The sequence below is a fragment of the Apodemus sylvaticus genome, chromosome X (assembly GCF_947179515.1).
Source record: "Apodemus sylvaticus chromosome X, mApoSyl1.1, whole genome shotgun sequence".
NCBI lineage: Eukaryota > Metazoa > Chordata > Mammalia > Rodentia > Muridae > Apodemus > Apodemus sylvaticus.
This window is the reverse complement of record NC_067495.1, coordinates 44825119-44849266: the sequence shown is the minus strand read 5'-3', so window position 1 is coordinate 44849266 and position 24148 is coordinate 44825119. Positions and strand designations below refer to the sequence as shown.

Here is a 24148-nt window from a genome sequence, read left to right as displayed (position 1 = left end):
CATAGATCATATCCATACTCAAAATGCCAAATTTGAAAGATCAGGAAACAACAATAGTAAGGATTGATAAGGTTGACAAAACAACCATGTGTGACTCTGTGTGTCTTTCATGAAACCACTGGAACTTGGTTCTCCTGCTTGCTATTGATAAAGTATCTATTCTGAATATTTACCTGTATTTTTAAATATTCATGCTCACATTTGAAAGTATGACATAAAACTGATAGGTTACTTATCAGATTTCAAATATCACAGAAACTATTTTGGAAAAAATGTATATTTCAGGCACATTTCCAGTCCTAAACAATGGAAAAGTATTGCTAAGTATGGCATTTAGCCATTAATGCTGTCTTCTACTTCTATATAATGTAAGGAAATATTAGGCTTATGACAATCTGGATAATACTTTCAGGCGTCTACCTTATTACTGTAGATATCAAAAGAATTTCACTCAGTGGTGGCTTTCTGTTCTTGCTGAAATATGTAAAAGCAGCCTAGCACTTGCAGAAGGAAAATCAGACGACAGCCCAAAGTCTTCAGAGTTTTTCATGTTGGCAAGTCTTTTTACTACACAAATAATACAGAACATAAACTGTCACACTATTAGAACTTAAAAAGCAATTTACCAGTACTTAATCGTACCAGGTTTCAGGATCATTATAGATTCTATACATACTGTACATGTGCTGATGAAATTGAATTTGTTAATTAAAATTTTAGAATGTTCCCTTGCTCACATTTATTGCTTTCTCACTTCCACTCTCATCTATATAAAAATAATATCTCCAGTTGAGGCATACAATATAAAAATCCAGGAAGATATTCATTTCTCTTTTTCTTATCTTTTAGAAGAAACATTTTTCCAAGCACAATTATTTGTAAATTCCCTATTTAGATTTTCATGAACCTTTGTGTTTATCAGAGCATTTATGTCTTAGTCGGGGTTTACATTCCTGCACAAATATTATGACCAAGAAGCAAGTTGGGGAGGAAAGGGTTTTTTCAGCTTACAGTTCCATATTGCTGTTCATCACCAAAGAAAGTCAGGACTGGACTCAAGTAGATCAAGAAGCAAGAGCTGATGCAGAAGCCATGGGGGGGGGGCATTTCTTACTGACTTGCTTTCTTATAGAACCCAAGACTACCAGCCCAGGAAGGGCACCACCCACAAGGGGCCCTTCCCTCTTGATCACAGATTGGGAAAATGCCTTACAGCTGGATCTCATGGAGGCATTTCCTCGCCTGAAGCTCATTTTTTCTGTGATAACTTCAGCCTGTGTCAACTTGACACACAAAACCAGCCAGTACAGTTTGGATATATTTTATACTCAAGCTATAATTTTCTCTCTTAGACAAACATTCAAATTTATTTGGTCATAATTGCTCATTCCTAAAACACCAGCATTCAGGAGGCTAAGGCAGAAGAATTGTGATTTTGAAGCCAGCCAGGTATACATAGTAAATCTGTTGCCATTTAGTTCTGCAAAGTGAAATCTTATCTAAAATGCAATGACATAATAAATCCTATGAATTTCTAATATATTTAGGATTAAAAACCTTTCTATTTAGAATTAATAAAATATTCAATGTCTTATAATGGATTATAATGACTTATTTGAAAAGACAATACCTCATGAAGCTACTTTTATATTCATACTACCACCACTTTTGGCTTATTTTCACATAAGAATGTGATATAAAGAAATGATTATTACTCAATCGATGATTTTATTTTATTTTTAGAGAGTACTAGTTTCTATTTTAAATATAGTATAAGATAAAGTAAACCTACTGATTTAAAGACTAAAGAACTTATAAATGACAGGGTATTTATTTTAAAATATTCAAAATGATATTATTTCCTACAACATCCAGTTTATACACAAGAACATTCTTGCCATATGCCTTGAAAAGTTATTGTCATAAAGAGAGAGACAAGTTAGGAGAATTGACCACCAAAGACCCATAATCAACATACTGCTGAAGAGAGTCATTATTGAAGAAGACATGCACCCTAACATTGATGACCTTCATCCTGTTCAAAGGAGACTGATCTGGGCAGAAATTCAGCAAGAATGGGAGTAAAATATTTCTGTTAATAGAAAACCTTATTTAATTAATCAGAACCCAGCTAATTTTTTTATGTTAACAAAATGATTTTTAACTGTTCTAGAATATATGATCTCCTGATACCTATTGCAATCATCTGATTTGCATTAGTGTGACACATAGCACTTCACCCTCACAAAATTCATATCTACCTACAATCTCAGAATATGATGCCACTTAGAAGTAGGATCTTTGTAGATAGATTCAGTAAGTTAAAATGAGGTCTTGCAAAAATCTTGTAGTTGCAGACTTACTAATATACTAATAAGCATTTAAATATGACACAATGATAGACACACAAGGAGTAATCCATTAGAATAGAAGCAAATATAAATACTTCTATAGAAAGGACTCCCAAGAGAATAGTAAGAGGCAATAAGTGATCTTCAAGGGACTTCAGAGAACTCATCCTTTTGTGACAACTTTTGTATGAAAGTTTTGGCCTATAGCCTGTTGTAAATAAATATGTCTCACAAAAAGATAGCATGTTCATGATATTTTCTTATATTAGCCTTAGGAAATTAATTTAAGGAAATTAATTAATAAAGGTTCCTTTATCTGGGATTCAAAGTTTACTGGAATGGAAACATAGATTGAGTAAGTGATATAACTTTATTTTCAGCAAACTTTACCAGAAAATAAGCATTTACTTTTTCTATGAATGTAACCACACACCTACATTAGAATTAGTCCAATAATAACTGTGATTTTCACTTACAGAAAAACAGATTTTTAAATTATAGTCATTGCAAATTTTCCTTGCATTATTATTTATTTATTATTTATTTTGTAACTGCAGTTTTTATTAGTCTTACCGGTTGAGCTTATTGTTTATAATACTAATACAAAAGAATAAGAGGCGCTACATTATATAAGTAAAGTTAATTTTATGGTGGCATCTAATACACGTAGTCTGTGTGTGTGTGTGTGTGTGTGTGTGTGTGTGTGTGTGTGCCAGAGATCAACATTACGTATCGTACTTGTTATTTGAGAGTCTCTCACTGGGACTTCAGGTTCACCAATTACATTACAGTTTCTAGCCATGGGATCCCAGGGATCCTCCTGTCTCTTCTCAGATTTGGAATTAGACATATGTGTCAGGTCCTGGATCCTGAAAAGGCTTGTTCCAGCACTGTAGGGGATTACCAGGACAGAGAAGTAGGAGGGGGTTGATAGGAGAATGGGTGGAGGGAAGAGGGCTTAGGGAACTTGTGGGGAGGGGGAAACCGGGAAAGGGAAAATCATTTGGAATATAAACAAACAATATAGAAAAGAAAAAAAAGAAACATGTGCTATCATGAGCCCCTCTTTTCCTCATGGGGGCTGGGGTTAAAATCACTGACTGAGCTATCCCTCTAGCCCAGACTAGGTGTCTTTTTAAACCCTATATATTCATTTATTGTATTTGATAATATTAATATGAAGACTTCATGGAATTTATCAATGCAGATAAATGGCTACAAGTTTTTCAAAGTAAATATTCCTCACTCTAAACTTGTTTCTGGTAGTCCTCTGTTTGAGTGATAAACCTGATTTATCTGGGGCTGTTGTGTACTACCCCAGATAAACACAATATGGTTTGGCTTTGTAAAGCTAAAATCTATTGTTTTCATTCTTTTAACTTGTTCATGGCTTTGGATTTCATTGTGCTACTAGTAGGTTTTTAATAACATAATATTCCAACCAGTTTTCTTCTCAGGTGAAAAAGTCTTTTTTTTATTAAAACAAGAATAGTGGCTAATAAATAAAGTATTTGTTGACTCCTGAGTTATGATCTGGCACATAGTAGGGGCTCTATAAATCTTTGATGAACTATACTGAAAGCAAAATGACTCAGGTTGTTTGAAACACTAAAAATCCCATGAATCTATAGATACTTTCAAAAGTCCAATATTGAATCTAAAGCCAAGCATGTACTTCAATTGTGGAGTACTTGCATAGACAAATAATTAAATAAACAATACTGCTAAGACAAAGAAATGACTATTTCATGATAACTATGCAGACAATATATTATGAAACAAGCCATAGACCCTAATTTGAGATTAGTAGATTTAGTAGATGAACGACATATGCATTTATTTTCATATGCCTGGGTTCTACATAAAATCCTATTTGTGTGGTTTTTTTTTTGGTGAGAAGATGTAACAACAGAAACAGTGGAAGCTCTTTAATTTTTAAGACAAATTTTAACTTCAGTATATTTTGATCATTTTCTTCTTCTCACAGAATTCCTTCTAGATCCTTTCCTCCTTCCTGATAATCCACTTTACTTTTCCAAAACAAAAACGCAATACAACAGCAAACCCTCCAAAAGACAAGAAAACCAATTAGTAGAATGCCAGCCAAAAAAATATAAAATGACAAACCCTGTACAGCCCATTATATGTTGGTTAACTACTCCTTAGCATGCCACCTGGCCTGAAGTGGTTGATAGATCCAAAGCTACTCCATTGGAAAAAAATGGTTTTCCCTCTCATAGAAGGTATAAATGATAGTTCAGATTTTTGCCTCAGCAGCTCTGGCTCAGTATTTTTATCCATTCTTTTCTTCATTAAAAATATAATAAAGTAAAATATGATATACACAAAAAATATCACATTGAAGTTCGACAAAATAAATGGAAGGAAAGAGAAGGTACAAGGAACACAGACCCGCTTATTTGTATACTCAGGAGTCCCACAAAAACAGTAAACTGGAAGTCATAATATATGCAAAGATGACATTGCTATGCAGACATGCAGAGACTGTACGTACTGTCTTGTTCTATGTGTATTCATATGAGCTTTGCTCATGTTGATTTAAAGGGTCTTGTTTTTTTTGGTGTCCTCCCTTCCCTCTGGCCCTTAACACTATCTGCCTCCTTTTTAGCAGGTTCCCTGACTTCTATGGGAAGGGACTAGATGGAGACATGCCATTTACAGAGATCCAATAACTCTCTGCATAATATCTGGCTGAGGCCCTCTATATTTGTTCCCATCATTAATTGTAAAAGCTTTGGATTTTTAGATCATCTGTTGAACCAGTGTCTTTCTGCTGATGCGTATTTTCTATTATGTTAAATGTATATTGGATTCTCTATGATTTATATGAAAATGAGGTTTTTAATGATTTTTCCCTTTGGTGACTGTGGATTTCCTTCTTTCCTCTCTTTTCAAAATTTTCCTCATTGAGTCTCTAATACATTTGTCCTATGAAAAAATACACATTCAACTGAGTTCATAGGCTATGAAAAGCTGATTTTCACTTCATGTTTTTTCTACATTCATGATTGTAAATATTGTACATAAGAAACTAAGTTAAACAATCACTACTATTTTCTGATTCCTTTCTTTATCAGTAGTAAAATGGACACATTAAGGAGGCTAAATAAAGTTTGAAGATAGCAATTCTGTACGTATATTGACATACACTCATGAATGTGCTAAGATAGGCAAGTCAGGGCCGTCAGGCTGAGGCTCATTGTATTCTTTTCTCACATTATAAATGAAGGACTGGAAAATATTGGCTAAAATTCAATAATTTCCACAGCCAGGATATACACTATAATTTGGTCATTGATTCCACTTGAGAGCTTTTCTCCTGAGGGATGATCAAGACAGATACCAATAATTAGTAGTTCAGCTAGGGGTTGAACCAAAAATTTCAAGTGTAGTAAACTATAGCTCTGGGGGATGCTGAGCCACTATCACAAGTAAAGCTGTGTAGGACAATAGTTCATCATTGCAAACTACTAAATTATCCTGTTGGCACACAATTTACTCCTCAAAAAATAAAAAAGAAAGAAAAACAAGGAAAAGGATGGGTGCTTGCAGATGCAGAACAACAGTTCTTATAAACTGCCCCCCCCATGTTGTGTTCTCCTGCACTGTCTCTCAAATTATCTTGTTATAATAGATGATAAGCTTCCTTTGGGAATGAAAAAGTTTAGAAGAGACATAAAGTTGTTTGCTTTTAACTTCTAAACTAGAATTTCTAACTCTCTTCTAATTTCTAAACTAGAACACCAACTGCTACTTTCGTTTTTCTTTTTTGGCTTATAGGAAGAATTATATAGATGACTTAATGAGGAATATATGCACATATATGTATAGATATATGAATAATAGCAATTAGTGAATAAATACTTAGGCCATGAATTTGAAAGAATCAAAGAGGGGTATATGGGTAGGTTGGAGGGAGGGAAAGTAAGGTCAGAATGATGTCACTAAAATATAGTATCAAAAATACAAATAAAATAAAACATACAAATTAAATTTAGAAAGAAGACAGGAAGAAGAAAGGCTAGGGAAGAGGTGGTAATGGGAGTTAGTAGACCCTAATCCTTTTGGCTTCCAATACTTTCCAAATATATTTCCCATTATCTCTGCATAAAAATACATTACTTACTTATTTTCCTACAAATTGTCCAAAGTTTGCTGATTATTAAAGAAAACAAGGATGAAATAAAACAAAAAAAATACATCTATAAATGATTAGCTTATGGATGACAGATGTCTAAGCCACGCTTACTGGGATTGCTAGGGATATGGCTATCACTAACATTGGCAACAAAATCATACATTAAGTTTAATATTTGCAAATGGGGGATAATTTCCAGTGGATATATCACTCATGGCAAAATCCTTCATGCTCCTATTGTATAAATGCATTTTTGTGACCTTTTCTGATATATTCCTTACAGATTGAGCTATTTCCAACCAAAGCATAAAAATCGTTAACCAGAATGTAATATGTGGGTTACCTCTTTGAAAGTTAGTAGCTCTTAGGTGTTTGATTTGTTTTTAATTGGATATTTTTATTTACATTTCAAATGTTATCCCTTTTCCCGATTTCCCCCCCAAGAACCCCTCATCCTATCACCCCTCCTACTGTTTCTATGAGGGTGTTCCCCCACCCATTCACCAACTCCCACTTTCCCACCCTCCCCCTACACTGGGACACTAAGCCTTCATGGGAGCAAGGACTTCTTCTCTCCTTGATGCCCAACAAGACCATCCTCTGCTACATATACAGAGGCAGGCTGACTCCATGACAGGCTTCAAATTGGCAGTTCAGGAGACAAGGAATACAGCTCTATTTCCAAGAACTGGGTAAGTCCAGGGAAGCCTAGGCAGGTTAGTCACTAGTAAAATAAACCAACCAAGGAACAAACAAACCAGGCTTCTGGGTTAAAAGCTTTGAAATGGATGTGTAGCCCCATCCCTCGACTGAGAACCCTGAAAGGAATGATTAATTAAAGAAAAGAACATACTTACAAGTATAAAATTATTAATCATGGAATGTAGAGACAGTGAAGACCCTACCTTATAGGTAGGACTATAGACATCACAAGTACAAGTTTTATTTCTTCTCTCCATTTTCTGAAATTTTGCCATGTGATGACCTACAAAACATCCCTTATTAGATGCTAGTTTCTTGATTACTACCATTCCATTGCAAGTACCCTTAATTTTGCAGCTTCAAACTGTGAGCCAATACATTTCTATACATTATAATGATCTGCAGGTATTATATATAACAGGTATTCTGTTATAACAGCATAGAATAACCTAGGATAGTTGCTTATTTCTCTTTTCTGCATAACATGATAACCTTGTTTAATAGTATCTCTTTTAATGAAATTTCAAAAAAACTTTAAAAGAGTTTACTAAACAACATTTCTTTTTTTAAAAATGATATTATATTTTATGTCATCATATTAATTAAATTGCCCTGAACATTTATATTTGGATAGTCCTTGTTAAATACGTAAATCTCTACATTTGTGCAATGGAGTGTTTTCTGTTTTTCATCATAGAAAACATGTTAAATGAGTGACTATAAGCTTCCATATTGTGATGCTTATTGTATTTGGCAATTGTGATTTTTTTTTATGTTACAGATGTTTCATCAATCTATTACTAGCCAGTAAATGTATGCAATTTATAAGTATAGAGCAACCTTATAGCATAAAAAAATAGAAATCTGGGGGAGAAATTTCATAAAAATGCATTATTTAAACTCAGCAGTAAAATGATATCTTCAAATAAATCTGTGTTAACAATGATTTATAATACAATGTGAGTCTGTAGGGTTAGTTGTAAAGCCCAGATTTGGAGAATTATGCTGGCACATTAAATTTATTCACTTTCACAGCCTGCCGACATTTTAATGTCTGAGTATCAATAAGAACAAATTACCTAAAAACTTTTAATAGGGTATAATAAATTAAGACTAGATGCTAATGCAGGAGCAGCTACAACAGGACAAAATTATGAATCTCACATAATGATCCAACAACACTTAAAGTGTAGAAGCAACATTGAGACTCTGGGATATATGACTGCAGTGGATCCTAATTGTTTCTCCTGTGTCAAAGAGAAATTGCACATCAATCTTAACGTATTTGAAACTGTTCATTGCATACAAATTGTAATATTCTGCAGTCTCTCCAAGGGGAACTTCACCTTCTTTATGAAAGCAACCAGGGTAGAGGAGATTATCTGAAGACTTTTTATATCCTATTAGAGTTCTTAATTTAAAAGCAACAGAAATCTCTTTCACCAATACTCATGGTGAGAAATAGAAGAGTTTGGAAAAAAGAAAAATTGTAAAATGTCAAACAGGCAGGATACTAGCAAACCACCACAGCAGGCAAACCTTCCTGACTGACCAGGAATCCCCATTAGAATAGACAAGGCTATTTTACCTTGAGTTCCGAAGCTTCATAACATAATATCACTGCCTCGGAGGGAGACTTATGTTTAGCACCACAGACATGAGAGAAGGTTCAGACAGAACAAATGGAACAAGCTTTTATCATAGTCATTTGATTTAGCGTCCTATTATGAGTTTTCAAGGACCCAATAGACGTGCACTAAGAGCTGTCAAGGAAATACTTGCTGTGTGTTCTTCGAAAGTATTCAACCCATTTCATTCTATTTAAATGATTCTCAAGTCTTTGATAAACAACATTTTATTATATATTTCAAAAACTTGATTTTAATCTTTTTTTTTCTTACTGGCTTGCTCCTTTTTTTAAAAAATTTTTATTCGATATAATTTATTTACATTTCAAAAGATTTCCCCTTTTCTAGCCCCCCCCCACTCCCCGAAAGTCCCATAAGCCCCCTTCTCTTCCCCTGTCCTCCCTCCCACCCCCTCCCACTTCCCCGTTCTGGTTTTGCCGAATACTGCTTCACTGAGTCTTTCCTGAACCAGGGACCACTCCTCCTTTCTTCTTGTATCTCATTTGATGTGTGGATTATGTTTTGGGTATTCCAGTTTTCTAGGTTAATATCCACTTATTAGTGAGTGCATACCATGATTCACCTTTTGAGTCTGGGTTACCTCACTTAGTATGATGTTCTCTAGCTCTATCCATTTGCCTAAGAATTTCATGAATTCATTGTTTCTAATGGCTGAATAGTACTCCATTGTGTAGATATACCACATTTTAATCTTAAAGTATTCTGAAAGTTCTGACATACAAAATATATGTTTAAGGCAATAGATTTTTTAAATACCTTGATGTCATTATGATCTTATTTGTACATATGTCAAAATCTGTGGCTATCTTATAAAAAGTGAAATAATTATGGTCTAATGAAATAAAAATTTAGGAATCAACCATTTCAATTAATACTATAAATTCAAATTTGATTTAAATAAGAAAACTTTTATTTGCTATGTTTTTGTTAGTATGAATTTCAATTTGATTTATGAACATAGACCAATTTTATTTCAATGTATAGCCAAGAACAAAAAATTAATTAGAGGATAAATGGGCACCTTAACATTTTATTAATATGTCCTCTAAAGTATAAGTTAGCAAAAAATTTTTTCTGTCAACAGTCCCACATTAAATGTTTTGAGGTGGAGCTAGAGACATAAGCTCTGAATACCCAAAACACAATTAACATATCAAATCCTTCCCAAGAGGAAGGAAGGGGAGGGCCCTGGTCCTGGAAAGGCTTGATGCAGCATTGTAGGGGAGTACCAGGGCAGAGGAGTGGGAGGGGGTTGACTGGGGAATGGGTGAAGGGAAGAGGGCTTATGGGACTTATGGGGATGGGGAACCAGGAATGGGGAAATAATTTGGAATATAAACAAAGAATATAGAAAAAAAGAATAAAAAATGTTTTGAAGTATATAAGCCATATGACTTTGAGGGTGAGTGCTGATCTAGTCATTCCTTTGTAGCCATCAAGTAGCTGTGGACCATATATAAATAAACAAATATTGTGAGATTCTATTAAAACTTTATTAACAAAAAATAGGTTGCTAGAGTTATTTGGCTTCATAATTTCTTCCTTTTATTAATCTGTTATTCATATATAAAAATATTAAGTTGATAATTTATGCCACCAAGAAGCTGTATATTGTATTAAAATTAATTACATTGCAAGTACCCTGAGTGGTGCCTCACGTGATATATTTACTTGTAAAGTGAACGAGCTTAATATTCTTCATGAAATGCAGGATTCTCAGGCAGCATATAAATGTGTTATTTAAACTTCTCTGAAATGCTTCTCAAAACTAGTTTAAGTAAAATGAAACATCAAATAAGGAGACAGAATTAAAACAATAGAGCTATAAATTAATAAAATAAAACCAGGTACTAAAAAATAGACATTGATAATGGGACCAAAAAAACCTAAATGCAAAAATGACACTGTGTAGAAGTATGTAAATATTATATATGGTCAGTAATTCTTCATTATTCATGTCTTTGAATATTTCCTCTATTATTTTTTCAGAGGACATCAGTATGAGTTAGCAGCCAATAGAATTCTCTCAATTAACCATTTCTGATTAATAAGGGTTTTACATTTTACATACTATGGTGTTTGCAAATAATTCATATTTCTGGCTCCTACAAAGAATTCAGTTATGTAGTAGGAAGATTTGCTGTTATTATAACTGTATACTTGCTATTCAATTTGACGAACAGCTCGCCCTGAACACGCTCAAATGTGAACAAGAATCTTCTGCTATAATTTGTCAATTTTACCATTTTTCCAAATTTATACCCATATTAGAACAGTTTCTTTTTCTTTGTGTGATTTTCTCAGACTACACTTTCCTTGGGCTGTTTTTCACATTACTGATCATACTACTTCCCCAAGCAACGTTTTCCCAAGTGAGCCTGTAAATTTCAGACATGTGATGCAAGAATATTAGGAATGATTAAGAGCCATGAGACATTACTAGTTGGAAAACAAAGAAACAAAGAAACAAGCACGTTTTCTTTGACAGGATCAAGTACTATTTTCAGAGTGTCTACACACTGCCCTGCACTGGACCTTACTTAGCATTGATATACTGAAATACTAAGGCTGTGAGTTCTTTAAAGAAAAACAGCTTTTTAATCAATCTCTGGGTTCCTGGTAGCTAGCAGAGTATGCTTTATCCACATTAGACTCAATTAATATTTCTGTTCAATTAGATCATTAACAGTTTGGTTCAGTGCTGACAAAATGGCTCAGTGGTGAAAATAATTTATCAGCAAGCCTCAACAGTTGAGTTATATTGCTAGGATTATATTCCTGTAAGTTCTCTTATGAACTCAACATGCATGCTGTGGGATGAGACTTACTGTGGACCCTCAAATAAGTAAATGGAGAAAAATTCTAAAATGTGTTTCAATGGATTAGATGATGGAAACATTATATTGTTAAACTGCCAGTCTATATGACAATGCCATGGGCATGGAATTGGTCAGAGCACTTTAATGTGAGATGTTTGGGTTTTGGATATGGAGAAAAGGTAATTACAACAGGAAAAAAAAAACAAAGGATGTTTTGCGTAAATGATATAGTACCATGAAACACAATCCCCTAATGCATTTGAGCATTCTAAAAATATTGGGAATTAAAGTCTTACAAAAGTAGTTTCATGTACTGATGCATATTGTTGATGAGGAAAATAAGTTTTCCATTTTAATGGGAAAATATGCATAGATGAATGTAAACATATTTCAAATAGTATAAAGTAATAATATCATTAAGTTTGTAAATGGGCTAATTTAGAGAAAAATCAATCTTGTGCATATATTTCTTCATATCTGTGCATAGGGAAGATAGGTTTGTCTTTAAAATGCAGAGTTTTTAACAAAATGTATGTTTAATAGTTATACTAGAGATATACATGAAAGAAATGAAAAGAAGCAAATAGAAATGGGACATAGAGTCTGGGAAGCTTATATTTATTAGTATTCACAAAAGAAAGGAAAGTTAATAGTAAATTCAGAAAAATGTATTAGAAATGACCACAAGCTGTGTATGTAGAAACGCCTAGAATGTGTTCTTTGCAAATCATTGTTTATAGACATGTGCAAAATTATGCACATGATTAAATACAATTTCTGTTTCTCACTACTTTTATGTTGATGTGACTAGCTCTCAGTTTTATAAATTTGAGATATGTAATTACAATGCTTCACATTTTTCTGTTGCTCTTGATAATTTCATAAGCTAAGAAGGGGAATCCCTTAGGAACAACTGGGCTTTCCTGCATTTTAAGTAGCTCCGGACTACTGTGGTTATCATGGTTTGTTTTGATGGTTGTTCTTGCTTCTTTATAATAATAGTGTAAAACAATTTGTCATCTTAAAGATGTCATACTGGACAACATAACTTTAAAAACAAGCCACTGACATTATCCAATTATTTTAATACACTTATTTATGATAGTCCTATGATTTAAAGCCCATCTCTGAATTTCTGCACTGTGCCAAATTTCCAATAAATCTGTTATTTACTACTTCTGAAAAGATTCATGAGAGCCAAGAAGCTGTAGTAGACTTTCTAAGCAGCAATATACTTAGCACTGTTTACATAAGAATGAGGACTTGTGCCTAGTCATATTGTTAACTTGCAATGCCATGTTTGCCAGGGAGGTGTGCTCTTTTCTAAAGGTAAATGGAGGAAGAGTGGATCTAGGAGACAGGATAGGTATCAGGGGTTGGGGCTGGGGGACCGGACCAGGAGGAATGCAGTGAGGGGAAACTGCGAAGTTAGGATGTATTGTATGATAGAAGAATATAAGAAGGAAGTGTCTAAATTTTTTACTATATTAAGACAGAGCCTGGCAATGGTGGCAAAGGGCTTTAATCCCAGCACTTGGGAGGCAGAAGCAGGCAGATCTCTGAGTTTGAGGCCATCCTGCTCTACAGAGTAAGTTCCAGTACAGCCAAAGAAACTCTCTCTCTCTCAAAACAAAACAAAACAAAACAAAACAAAAACAAAAATCAAAAATAAAATAAAAGACACTAAATTCTCATACCACTACCAGGTAATAATAGTTAAGCACTCATTTTGTAATGTATCTTCATCTTATTATACATTATACATGGCTGTGAACCTAAAACAAGTGACTAAAACCAAATACCCCAGCAGTAAATTTTCTTGTTAATTTCCTTGTATTAGTATATGTCCTCTAGCTACAGAAAAGAGGATAGGTTTTGTGACCATAAAATGAAATCATATGAAATTTTATTACTGCTGGGGAAAATAAAGGGCAAGCAATGTATGAATTATTCTTAACACCAGGGTCCCAATGAAGGGCAACAGATGGCAGAAATAGTTACTCAAGTGATTTTTCCATCAAAGTTTCTATCAGCAGCAAGGCTGTTAGGAAGGCTTCAAACTCACCAGCCAGCTGGTAAAATCAGCACTGTATAAACTGATTATATACAAAGCTTTCTTGTATCCAATTTAGTTTTTTACACCATATGCCTTTTAAAAAAAAAGAGTGTTTCAATCAATCTGTATTAATAGAATATCAGTTAGCTCATATAGTCCTTTAAGAGAGCATATGTCTAATTAAATATTAAAGCCCATTCTAGATAGAAATCACATCCACTGCAGCAAATATAGTCAATGACCTATGCAACTCAATCATCAGCCATCAGGTTTGCACAAGTCAATGGCTTTTCAGTAGCAGTCTCTGCTATAAGAGAGCTTTATAGGCTGCAAGTGGAGACAGTAGAAGACTGAAAATTCTAAGTCATCCCATTAAGAACAAGAAAGCATTGTCTCCAACTTTGTAGCATGAGGTCTTTCTATTCCTTTGTATGTTTTGAATCTAAAGCTGTCAGACCTGGGCCGTTTATAAAGTACTCTCTTCAATCATGCCAAGGTAAGGTGAAAGGAAGTGTGGCTCAGCTGCTCCTTAACATGAACGCAGGCTTTCCTCTGCCTTTTCCAAGACCAAGACACAAGCATACCTACTATTTCATCCACATATTGTTCTCTATTAGATAAACCAGAGTAGAATCCTATTCTATAAGTATTTTGATAGTTACTGACAGGATGGTAGAAGTCCTGAAACATGCTACATTTAATTCATTTTGGTATAAGTATTTTCCTATTACAGTGATTCAAGTTTATTATTTAACAAACTACAAACTTGTATTTCAATTTATTTACCCCAATATACATAAATAAACTCCATGTAATTGAAATTTTCAAGCAGTAAACACAATCTCATTGCAAAATATACCTGCTAAACAATTAACATTGAAAAATTGCATTTTACCTTTAAAAACAGTTATCAACTCACTTGAATATTATATATTATATATAATTATATAATAATTATATATATATATATATAATTTACTTTCTGTGTGGACTTAATTTTACAATGATTGATTTAAACTCTACAATTTTATATAAACAATACCATTGTTTTTTTAATTCTTTTTTATTGAATATAATCTTCATTACATTTCAAGTGCTAAAACCTTTTCTGGTTTTCCCCCTCCCCAAAAAAACCCCAACCCCTCCTCCTACCCCCTGCCTTCAAGTATATGCTCCTCCACCATACACACTCCCCGCCCCCCCTCAATTTCCCTTTGTTGGGTATCTATGGTGAACTCAAATGGAATTTTTTAAGACTCAAAGCCTCACACATACTCATGGCAATATTCTTCAGGAGGTGTTGTAAATTGTATAAGGGTTCACTAAAAAGCATTATTCCATAAAATCAAACAGGTTGTTATTTCATTAAAAGAAAGAATATTCAGAACTTGCAAATATTTAACCCAATGGTGAATTTTATTTGTTCTCCTGGCAGCTGTAAGAATTCAATATCATTTAACAACAACTTATATTTTAGTTTTTTTCTTTCCAGTTTAGCTGAAAGCAGCCTAGATCTTAACATTCTACATTTTCTAATGTACATAGGCCAGATTTTAACCAAGGTAAAGGATAATGTACTGATTCATACTGCCACCATGTGAGTTATTTCCATAAATTCATGGTATTCAACTTTTATTCTGAAAACCCACAGTAGCATTTCTTCTTAGAACTTAGAAATCTGAAGAGACAGAAGTGCCAACCATCTCAGCCAGATATGTCTGTATGAATAGAAAATTCTTCAATCCTTACTCCAACTGCTTTATTTTGATAATGTTTAATAGTAAGTCACCCTATGCTCCTGATATTTGAGAATAATTTTAAATTTTATAAATATAACCTCATTAATATTAATGTATACTCATTAATAGTAAACAGTCATGAGATTTATAATAAATGCAGATTTTATATTTAATAAAGGAAAACAGGCTTAATTTTATAGGGTTAGTGATATCACTAACATCTCATCATCTAGAAGAATACTTTCCTAGGTATATATAAATTTATTTCTTATTTATTTGTATGTAAAGAAATAGACTAAAATATTAACTGCTTCTCAAATTGAGTATCAAACATATTGATAAGAACTCACCAATTACAATTAATAAACTACACTGTTAGGAAGTGTGGACTTCTCCACATTCTATCAGTATATAACATTCCATGGAACTTGCATGATTGCATTAATAATAATATATTGGAAAATCTCAAAATCTTTAGTTATTTGATTTTCTAACTTGTAAAAAAAGAAAATTTAGCATCATACTTGAACATAAAATAAAAAAAAATAAGTAACAAGTATGAAAGAAGGATTTTGAAGACACTGAACACAAGGCAAAGTACTATGATTACAGAGCTAAAGGAAACAATCACAAGACTGAGTAATAAATTTTTCCACCTTGCTATCTGGGCAGATTTCTATACTATAAGATGAGGAATGTTCAAAACAGCAGGCAATTTGATTTCAGAAGATAGAACTAAAAGTCAAAGGGGATGGTGGGGGTGTTGATTAGATATTACAAGGCAGATTAGTAGAAAAGAGAATAAAACATATAAGAAAATGTTTTCCAATGTTCTGGTAGGTTATAGACAGCTTGTATGTGTGAGAAAACTATGAAAGAATATGGAAAGAAACTACATTTTGGATCAGATGTCTTACTTTTATTGCCAGACACTATGGATTTAAAACAAACAAACAAAAAAACAACCAAACAAACAAACAAAAAAACCACTACCAGCACCACCAGCAACAGCAACAAACCATCATTTAAGAGGCATCAGAGTAGACAGAAGTACTTTTCCTCAGTAGTGAGACAAAATTAGCAGGGTGAATACGAAAAAAATATGTATGAAAGGAAATCTATAAAGATAACATTGTTTCACACTGTTGTCTTGGTCTCAGAAGATAGCTTAAGAAAGTTTATTTGAATAACAAGTTATTTAGCATTTATCAATTAAAATTCACAACACCTAACAAAATTTAAAAGTTATAAGATACTTAAAGATACATTAAAATAGCAATCTTATTGAGAATAAAATACATTAACTAAATGTAACCAAAATGTGCACAGTTGGTTGAGTTCATAACAGAAACTAAAAATTGGCATATCTATATTTTACATCATTATGATGGGATAGGAAAAGCATATTAAACCTAGGGTAGGTATAACATTACCCAAATTTCACATCTAAAAAATGTGAATATATACCATTAATAATATATAAAATTATTATTAATAGCAATATATACCATTAATAATATACACCAAAAGGAAATATTTAAAGATTATAAACCAAAAATGTCATTAAACTTTACAATAAAATTGTATAAATTATGGCCAGGGTAAGCACCAAAAAGAAAATGGATAAAATAGTAATGACTGACATTACTATCTTATATGGGATAATATATAATCATTTACTGGCTCCTTACTGAAAAATAAAGACTGATTCTGGACAAATACAGACAGACACCCATTGCAAAACAGTGGATAGAGCTTACAGACTCTTATGGAAGAATAGGATGATGGTTTGAGAGCCCCAAAGGGGATAGGAAGTCCACAGGAAGACCAACAGTATCAACTAACCTGGACCCTTGTAGGTATCAACATCTGAACCAAAAACCAAAGAATATACACAGGCTGGACCTAGGCCTCCCCATTTATATGTAGCAGGTATACATCTTGGTTTTCATGTGCATCTCAAACAGCTGGAACAGAGGCTATCCCAAAAGCTGTTACCTGTCTGTGGGATATGTTCTACTAGCTGGGCTGCCTTGTCTGACCTCAGTGTAGCCTCACAGACTTCAAGTGCCAGAGTCGATACCTAGAGGGAGCACGCCAATTCAGAGGAGAAGGGGTGGGGGCTGGGGAAAGGATTGTAGGAGAGTATGACCTGGAGGGTTCAGTGAGTAGGACATAAATTGATTAAGTAAAATAAGTAAAGACAGAAACATTTTAAAATTTGAAGAAAATTATACTATTTATATAAAATGATCAATAGATAAATGAGAAGACAAAGGTATCCTCAGCACATACATTAAATGCTTGACCAAAAATTCATGGTTTTATTAATTATTTTATTTACACTGCAAATGTCACAGTACCCCTGCAGAGTTCTTCTCCCCCTCCCACTCCACTTCACCTCTGAGAGGGTGTCCCCATCCTTTCATTCATCAATTCTTAATGGGTTAACTGCATCCTTTCCCACTGAGGCCAGACAAGGCAGCCCTCTGCTTCTTCTTCTTCATGCTAACTCATTCTCATTCTCATGTTAACTCACTAAGGAACCAAACCTTTAAAAAGTGTCACGTCCATACTATAGACAGAGAATCTACCAATTGCGGTGCACATAGCAAAAACAAAGCCCTTATGCCAGAATTATTCAACCTCTTGAAACTATAATGGAGTTATAGTTTTACTTCTCTATTGCTTGTTTTTCATTATAGTGAATTCACAGTGATTTTATAAAAAATAATTATATTTATTTTTAATATTATAAATAGAATTATATATCCCTTTTCAGATATCTTTGAAAAGTAATGAAATTTGAATATATCTTCAAGAATACTTTATATGACTGTAATTAATATATATATATATATATATACATATATATATATACATATATATATATATGTATATATACATATGCCTTTCAGGCAGAAATCACATTATGCTTCCTTAATTTCACATTCACTTTGGTGCTATTCAGAATGCATCTTCTATAAGACAGAAAATTATAAATTAATGACTTTCCTTTAATGTATATTAACATTGTTGTATGTACAAATTGGATTGATAATTTAAAACTACAGAAGACCATTAAAATATTTTTATGTAGCTTGTAATTTAATATATGCTTGAATGCTCAATTTCTGAACATAAGTTTGCTAGATGAACACTTGAGAAAAAAATTGTAAAGTGTAATATCATACTGAGTCTAGAATTTTAAAATGTTTAAATTTGTATATGAACTACCATTTTCTTTGCCATTTTAATCATTATTTTTTTGGTTATTAAGTGTTGGCTACATTTTAAGCCCATTTGAATGAAAATGGCAACATGAATAACAAAAGACAAAGGAACAAATACATTAAAGACCTCATATAATAAACCATATATCTTAGACCAGATCAATATATTAAATCAACTAAGTTATATTCTCCACAATTCAATTTATTTTATCTACACATTAAAAGACACAACAAGTTGAAATTAAATGATTCCCTGGTTATAATCCATATGTTGCACTACCATTGACATAAACCAGAAAACGTCAATAAGTACTAACAATTAACTCGACATTGTTTTGGCCTCTAGTCTGTCTCAGAAGGCATTTTGTCAATAGGATGTATAAAAATATTGCTATATCACCACAAATTGTCTTAAGGGAAAGAGACTTGTAATTTTATCATGATGGATATTTGAAGCAACAACATTACTACTAAGTATACCACAGCTTCTCCTTCTGGACTAGTTCCAACATAAGACAAACACACAGATAAGATACACACACACACACACACACACAGAGAGAGAGAGAGAGAGAGAGAGAGAGAGAGAGCCCTAAACCATGATATTCCCTGCTGTAAGTTGATTTATTGCATCCCAGATGTAGTTACACTTCACAGTTCATCTGATGGACCAGTAGTGCCTAGGGAGAGATGCTTTCATCCATTCTCAAAGCAGTCACAGCACAATTTTCAGGCACACTTGCTATGATTTTTATAGCACGTTCAGTGAGCATCAAAAATGCCAGGAATTATATATTTCATTCATTCTTTCCGTTGAACTCATAGTAGTGAAATATGTAAAATATTGTTGCAAAAAAAGTCATCATGGAAAGGGAAATCTTAAAAGTCTTACCTTAAGATACCACTTGTACTTAGCATGTTCCCAATTTTCAGGATTTTGTGTCTTTTTGAAAAACTGTTCAACTTCATTCAGCCACTGATTAAATACCTTCATATCATAATGAAAGTGTCGCCACTTTTCAACTGATCTGTCAAATCGCCTATAATTGGAAAAGATGGATGGAACAAAGTGGTTTATAGGAAACATTTTGTGGACACCAACCATTCTTTTTTTTCTGACAAATGCATTATTTTCATAGTATCTTACACTTACAGATTTCATTTCCAATTATCAGATATAATATCTAATGCTATATAGGAAGAATTAAAACAAAATGTAATATTTCCTGTAAAGTTAAAAATAAATATTGACTGCTGGAGAGATGGCTCCACGGTTAAGAGCACTCAGTACAGGGGAAAATTCCTGAACAGAACACCAATACCTTATGCTCTAAGATCAAGAATTGACAAATGGGACCTCACAAAATTACAAAGTTTCTGTAGGGCAAAGGACACCATCAAAAGGACAAATTGGCAACCAAAAAATTGGGAAAAGATCTTCACCAACCCTTCATCTGACAGAGGGCTAATATCTAATATATACAAAGAACTCAAGAAGTTACACCCCAGAAAACCAAATAATCCTATTAAAATGGAGTACAGAGCTAAACAAAGAATTTTTCCCTAAAGAACTTTGGGTGGCTGAGAAGCATCTTAAAAAATGTTCAACATCATTAGTCATTAGGGAAATGCAAATCAAAACAACCCTGAGATTTCACCTTACACAAGTCAGAATGGCTAAGATTAAAAACTCAGGAGACAGCAGGTGTTGGAGAGGGTGTGGAGAAAGAGGAACACTCCTCCACTGCTGGTGGGGTTGCAAGCTGGTACAACCACTCTGGAAATCAGTCTGGCAGTTCCTCAGAAAACTGGGCATGTCACTTCCAGAGGATCATGCTATAACACTCCTGGGCATATACCCAGAGGATTCCCCAGCATATAATAAGGGTACATGCTCCACTATGTTCATAGCATCCCTATTTATATTTATATTCCTCAACTGAGGAATGGATACAAAAAAATGTGGTATAAATACACAATGGAGTACTATTCAGCCATTAAAAACAAGGAATTCATGGAATTCTTAGACAAATGGATGGAGATGGAGAACATCATACAAAGTGAGGTAACCCAGCCTCAAAAGATCAATCATGGTATGCACTCACGCGGATATTAGCCTAGAAACTTGGAATACCCAAGACATAATCCACATATCAAATGATGTCCAAGAATAATGGAGGAGTGGTCCCTGGTTCTGGAAAGACTCAGTGCAGCAGTGTAGGGCAATACCAGAACAGGGAAGTGGGAAGGGGTAGATGGGGAAACAGGGGGAGGGAAGAGGGCTTATGGGACTTTTGGGGAGTTGGGAGCCAGGAAAGGGGAAATCATTTGAAATGTAAATAGAAAATACATCGAATTAAAAAAAAGAGCAAAAAATATATATACATTGATTAAAATGAGTACTAGACAGTAGCTTAGGACTATTGCATTTTCTTCCTTACAATAATTTTCAAAAAGTAATTTTTGTATTTCTAAAACATTTTAAAATTTTAAAAAATTTTGGGAACTATGTGTTCAATTTTGAAATACATACCAATCAAAATAAAATTATTTGATGTGTTTTATGTGTTTAAACTTTCCCCTCAATTTAGAACTCCAGATAAGATACTAAATATCCAGTGGCAGAATTGTGGGTGACTTCAACACCCCACTCTCCTCAATAGACAGATCATGGCAACACAAACTAAATAGAGACATGGTGAAACTAACAGAAGATTTGGACCAAATGGTTTTAATAGATATCTATAGAACATTTTGTCCTAAATCAAAAGAATATACCTTTTTCTCAGGACCTCATGGTAGCTTCTCCAAAACTGACCATATAATTGGTCACAAAACAGACCTCAGCAGATGTAAGAAGATCAACTAATTCCATGCCTCCTATCAGATCACTATGGAGTAAGTGTGGTCTTCAATAGCAACAAAAACAACAGAAAGCCCACATACATATGGAAGCTGAACAATGTTCTACTCAATGATACCTTGGTCAAGGAAGAAATAAGGAATAAAATCAAAGACTTTTTAAGAATTTAATGAAAATGAAGGTGCAACATACCCAAACTTAAGGGACACAATGAAAGCAGTGTTAAGAGGAAAACTCATAGCTCTGAGTGCCTCCAAAAAGAAGCTGGAGAGAGCATACACTAGCAGCTTAATGGCACACCTGAAAGCTCTAGAACAGAAAGAGGAGTAGAAGTCAGGAAATGATAAAACTCAGGGCTGAAATCAACCAAGTAGAAAAGAAAAACTATACAAAGAATCAACAAAACAAGGAGCTAGTTCTTTGAGAAAATCAATAATGTAGATAAACCTTTAGCCAGACTAACCATAGGGCATGGAGATAGTATGCAAATTAACAAAATCAGAAATGAAAAGGGGGTAATAACAAAAGAAACTGAGGGAATTAAAAAAAAATCAGATACTAACCCAAAAGCCTATACTCAACACAACTAGAAAATCTAGAGGAAATTGACAATTTCCTAGACAGATACCAAATACCAAAGTTAAATCTGGGTCAGACAGACCATCTAAATGGCCCAATAACCCCTAAAGAAATAGAAGTGATCATTGACACTCTACCAACCAAAAAAAGCACAGGACCAGATGGTTTTAGTGCAGAATTCTATCAGAAATTCACAGAAGACCTAACACCAATACTCTTCAAACTATTCTACAAAATAGAAACAGAAGGAACCCTACCCAACTCATTCTATGAAGCCACAATTTCGTTGATACCAAAACCATACAAAGGTCCAAAAAAGAAAGAGAAATTCAGACAAATTTCCCTTATGAATATCAATGCAAAACTACACAATAAAATCCTTGCCAACCGAATCCAAGAACACATCGAAACAATCATTCACTATGGTCAAGTAGGCTTCATCCCAGGGATGCAGGAATGGTTCAATATATGGAAATCCATCAATGCAATCCATTACATAAATAAACTAATGAAAAGAAAACACATGGTTATTTCATTAGATGCTGAAAAGCATTTGACAAAATTCAGCATCCTTTCATGCTAAAAGTATTGGAAAGAACAGGAATTCAAGGCCCATACCTAAACATCGTTGAAGCAATATACAGCAAACTGGTAGCCAACATCAAACTAAACGGAGAGAAACTTGCAGCAATCCTACTAAAATCAGGGACTAGACAAGGCTGTCCTCTCTCTCCATATCTTTTCAATATAGTACTTGAAGTTCTAGCTAGAGCAATTAGACGACAAAGGGAGGTCAAATGGATACAAATTGGAAAAGTAGAAGTCAAATTATCATTATTTGTAGATGATATGACAGTATTCTTAAGTGACCCAAAAACTCCACCAGAGAACTCCTACAGCTGATAAACAACTTCTGCAAAGTGGCCAGATATAAAATTAACTCAAACAAATCAGTAGCCTTCCTATACTCAAAGGATAAACAGGCTGAGAAAGAAATTAGGGAAATAACACCCTTCACAATAACCACAAACAATATAAAGTATCTTGGTGTGACAATAACCAAACAAGTGAAAGATCTGTATGTCAAAAACTTCAAGTCTCTGAAGAAAGAAATTAAATAAGACCTCAGAAGGTAGACAAATCTTCAGTGCTCATGGATTAGCAGGATTAGTAAAAATGACCATCTTGCCAAAAGCAATATACAGATTCAATGCAATCCCCATCAAAATCTCAACTCAATTCTTCATTGAATTAGAAAGAGCAATTCTCAAATTCATCTGGAATAACAAAAACCTAGGAGAGCTAAAACTATTCTCAACAGTAAAAGAACTTCTGGGGGAATCAGTATCCTGGACCTCAAGCAATACTACAGAGCAATAGTGTTAAAAACTGCATGGTATTGGTACAGTTACAGGTAGGTGAATGGAATAGATTTGAAGACCCAGAAATGAATCCACACACCTATGGTCACTTGATCTTTGACAAAGGAGCTATAACCATACAGTGGAAAAAAGATAGCGTTTTCAATAAATGAGGCTGGTTCAACTGGAGGTCTGCATGCAGAAGAATGCAAATTTATCCATTCTTATCTCCTCTTACTAAGCTCAACTCCAAGTGTATCAAGGACCTCCACATAAAACCAGAAGCACTGAAACTAACAGAAAAGAAACTGTGGAATACCCTTGAACACATGGGCACAGGGGAAAATTTCCTGAACAGAACACCAATAGTTTATGCACTGATAAAGAATTGATAAATGGGACCTTATCAACTTACAAAGTTTCTGTAAGGCAAAGGAAACCATCAAAAGGACATAATGGCAACCAACAAATTGGGAAAAGATCTTCATCAACCCTATATCTGACAGAGGGCTAATATCCACTATATACAAAAAAACTCAAGAAGTTAGACTCCAGAGAGCTAAATAACCCTATTAAAAATAAGGTACAGAGCTGAACAAAGAATTTTCACTTGAGGAATATGGAATGGCTGAGAAGT

At 33.8% G+C, this 24148-nt stretch overlaps 1 protein-coding gene across 1 annotated transcript in view; it reads right to left on the bottom strand.

Moving 5' to 3' along the window:
* The window catches only part of Dmd (dystrophin), a 1772476-nt gene that overhangs the window by 1089352 nt on the left and 658976 nt on the right, over positions 1 to 24148 (bottom strand). Inside the window, exon 40 of the mRNA XM_052170230.1 lies at positions 19601 to 19748. Coding sequence (XP_052026190.1) covers positions 19601 to 19748 — 148 coding nt within the window. The remainder of the gene's footprint in view (positions 1 to 19600; positions 19749 to 24148) is intronic.